This window comes from Pelecanus crispus, chromosome 26, assembly GCF_030463565.1.
Source record: "Pelecanus crispus isolate bPelCri1 chromosome 26, bPelCri1.pri, whole genome shotgun sequence".
NCBI lineage: Eukaryota > Metazoa > Chordata > Aves > Pelecaniformes > Pelecanidae > Pelecanus > Pelecanus crispus.
Window position 1 is genome coordinate 840,620 of NC_134668.1, and position 3,240 is coordinate 843,859.

The following is a 3,240-nucleotide window of genomic DNA, read 5'->3' on the forward strand; positions in this document are numbered from 1 at the left end:
CCCAGGCCAGGGCCCCCCGGCCGGCGCCAGGTGCCACCCCCTCAGCCCCCCGGCCCCGCTGGCTACGGCACGAGGCGCTGCTGCCCTCCCCACGGCCCACGGACCCAGCCCCGGGCACGGGCGGGCCACCAGGTCGGCGCAGGCCCCCCCGGTCCCGGCTCATGGCCCGGGCCAGAGCCACGGGCCACGGGCACAGCCACCCCTCCACGGCCCACGGCCCCCCCCCAGCCCACGGCCACGGGCACGGCCACCCCTCCACGGCCCATGGCCCCCCCCCAGCCCACGGGCATGGCCACCCCTCCACGGCCCACGGCCCCCCCCCAGCCCACGGGCACGGCCACCCCCTCCACGGCCCACGGCCCCCCCCAGCCCACGGGCAAGGGCACAGCCACCCCTCCACGGCCCACGGCCCCCCCCCAGCCCACGGGCACGGCCACCCCTCCACGGCCCACAGCCCCCCCAGCCGCAGCACAGCGCGGGCCGCGGGACCCCCCGGGGCGAGGCTGCCCCCCCCCCACCCCCCCGCGACCCACGGCCACCTCTCCACGACCCACGCCCCCCCCCCCAGCCCACGGCCACGGTCACGGCCACCTCTCCGCGACCCACGCCCCCCCCCCCCCCCGCCCCCGCCCCCCGGTCAGGCCACCCCTCTACGGCCCACACCCCCCACCCCCAGCCCCACGGTCACGGCCACCTCTCCATGACCCACGCCCCCCCCACAGCCCACGGCCACAGTCACGGCCACCCCTCCACGACCCACGCCCCCCCCCCCCCCCAGCCCATGGCCACGGTCATGGCCATGCCTCCACAACCCACGCCCCCCCCAGCCCATGGCCACGGCCACCTTCTCCACGCACATGGCCACCCCTCCACAGCCCACGGCTGCCCCCCCTGCGACCCACGCCCCCCCCGACCCACGGCCGCCAACCCACGGCCCACAGCCACCCCCACTCTGTGCCCCCCACGGCCCCCCTCCTACGGCCCACAGCCACCTCTCCACAGCCCACAACCACCCCTGCCCTGCACACTCCCAAGACCCAGGGCCGCCTCCCCACGGCCCCCCGCCATGACCCACAGCCCACGCCCCCCCCCAAGACCCACGGCCGCCTCCCCACAGCCCCCACCATGGCCCATGGCCACCCCCGCCCTGTGCCCCCCACAACCCATGGCCCACGGCCATCCCCCCACAGCCCACGGCTGTCCCCCCCACAGCCACGGCCACCTCTCCACGACCCACGGCTGCCCCCACCCTGCGCCCCCCGTGACCCACAGCCACCCCTCCAACAACCCATGGCTGCCTCCCACGGCCCATGGCCGCCCCCGCCCCCGCACCCCCCATGGCCCACGGCCGCCCCCCCCCACAACCCACGGCTGCCCCCCGCCCCGCACCTCTCCACGACCGCACCCCCCGCGACCCACGGCCACCTCCCTGGGACCCACAGCCACCCCCTCCACGGCCCACAGCTGCCCCCACCCTGTGACCCCCCACAGCCCACGGCTGCTTCCCCACGACCCACGGCCGCCCCCCCCCCCCCCCCCAGCTGCCCCCCACGACCCACGGCCACCCCCACCCTGCCCACAGCCTGAGGCCTCTTGCCGCGGCCCCACGCCGCAACCCTCTGCACTGGCCACCTCCACCTGCCCCCCAAGACAGCCCCCTGCCCCGAGCCCACCAAGGCGGGAAGGGCAGGTGACGCTGGGGGAAACCCCGTCCCCCCCCATTTTGGGGCACAGACACGAACAACAAGGGTCCTAGGCAGAGGAACTGGGCTAGAGGGCATCTGACTCAGCAGCCACCGCCGAACGCCTATCTCCGCACACCCCAAAACTTTGGGACGCCCGCCCTGCCGTGGTGGCCCCTGGCATTTTCCCTCTCCCCCTCCCACACGTGCAGATCCTGGTGCTGCCTCCCCATCAGGGCGGCCCTCCCTGCCCTACGGGCTCCCGCTTTCCCCCCTGGAGCCGGGGGCCGTTCCCCACCTGGGGCGCAGGGCCGTAGGGACCCGGGAGGAAGAAGGGGCTGGGGAAGAGGAGACGTTTGTGGGGCCACGATGCAGCCCCCCACGTCCCCTCCTCCCTCGCCGACACCGCAGAGACGTAAACCGTGTGGAAAACTGCATGCCGCTGGCGGGCTGGGTGGGGGCAGGAGGTACAAGCCATGGCAGCTCCGTGTCACCACAGCCACCTGGCCAAACACCGGAGGCCACCCGCCACCCCCCCGCCAAAGCCAGGATGCCTGTCCCCGTGCCCCCAGCGCCTGGCAGGCTCCCAGGCCCCTCGTGGCACCAGCCCGGGGGAGTTAACGCACCCTAAGCGCAAGGACCGCAGCACAGATCAGAGCACGGCCCAGTTCAAGGCCACCTCTGACAGCCTGGCACAAGTGGTGACGCTGCCGCAGGGCACCCCGTGCTCGCCCATCACGAGCATCCCCGGACGGTGACTTCACAAGGTGCCCGCGCGCTCGGTGCTGCGCTAAGAGGGTCCCGGCCCAGCCAGAGTCCCAAGCCCACCGCAGCATCCGTCACAGGGGGAATGAAATACATGCGCGTGTACCCAGACGCCCCCGCAAACCCCCGCACTCAAGCACACAAGAGGTAAAAATGGCGAGCCCTAACTGCCGAAAGGGGAAACTGAGGCACAGACGCTTAGGACCGTTCTCGGTCGAAGGACCGGAGCTGGCACCCTGCTCTGCCCTCCTCACGGGTCCTTGCAGCATCTGCAGGTCCCACCCAGCCCTTGCCTTGCCCATGGGTCCCCACCCTGCCTGCGGGTCAAAACCCTGCCTCGTCCCACCCACGCATCGCACCCCTGCCCACGGGGCTCAGCCCAGCCCCGCTATCGCATCCCTGCCTGCAGGTTCCTGCCCTCTGCCTGGCTCGCATTTCCACCTGCCTTTGGCCCCCGCACCCAGGTCCTGGCCCACAGCTCCGTCCCCACCCATGGTCGCTGTCCTGCCCCGAGACCCCCGAGGGCTTACACGAAGGACAGAGGCTCTGGCAGGAGAAAGGAGCACAGGGTGAGGGAGCGGCACATGTGGGTGGCGCTGGGAACAAGGCCTCCTGCCCCCTCAGCCTCCCCCTTTGAGAGATGGAGGGAATCGCCCCAAACAAGGGGTCTGGGGGAGTGGGAGCCCCTCACCCCGCTGGGAAAGTGCTGGGTTGTGTTTGGAGCACGGGGGGGGGTGAGGGGGGCAGCAATTCTTCCGCATGAGTTGCCCCTTTGAAAGCTCGTCTCGGGGCT

The 3,240-nt window shown here is 73.2% G+C and overlaps 1 protein-coding gene across 1 annotated transcript in view; it reads right to left on the minus strand.

The window, feature by feature from the left end:
- GLI1 (GLI family zinc finger 1) overlaps positions 1–2,941 on the minus strand; it is a 5,796-nt gene extending 2,855 nt beyond the window's left edge. Inside the window, exons 1-2 of the mRNA XM_075724873.1 lie at positions 2,908–2,941; positions 1,581–1,638 (exon numbers count right to left, since the gene is read on the minus strand). Coding sequence (XP_075580988.1) covers positions 1,581–1,638; positions 2,908–2,941 — 92 coding nt within the window. The remainder of the gene's footprint in view (positions 1–1,580; positions 1,639–2,907) is intronic.
- Positions 2,942–3,240: the final 299 nt, after the last annotated feature.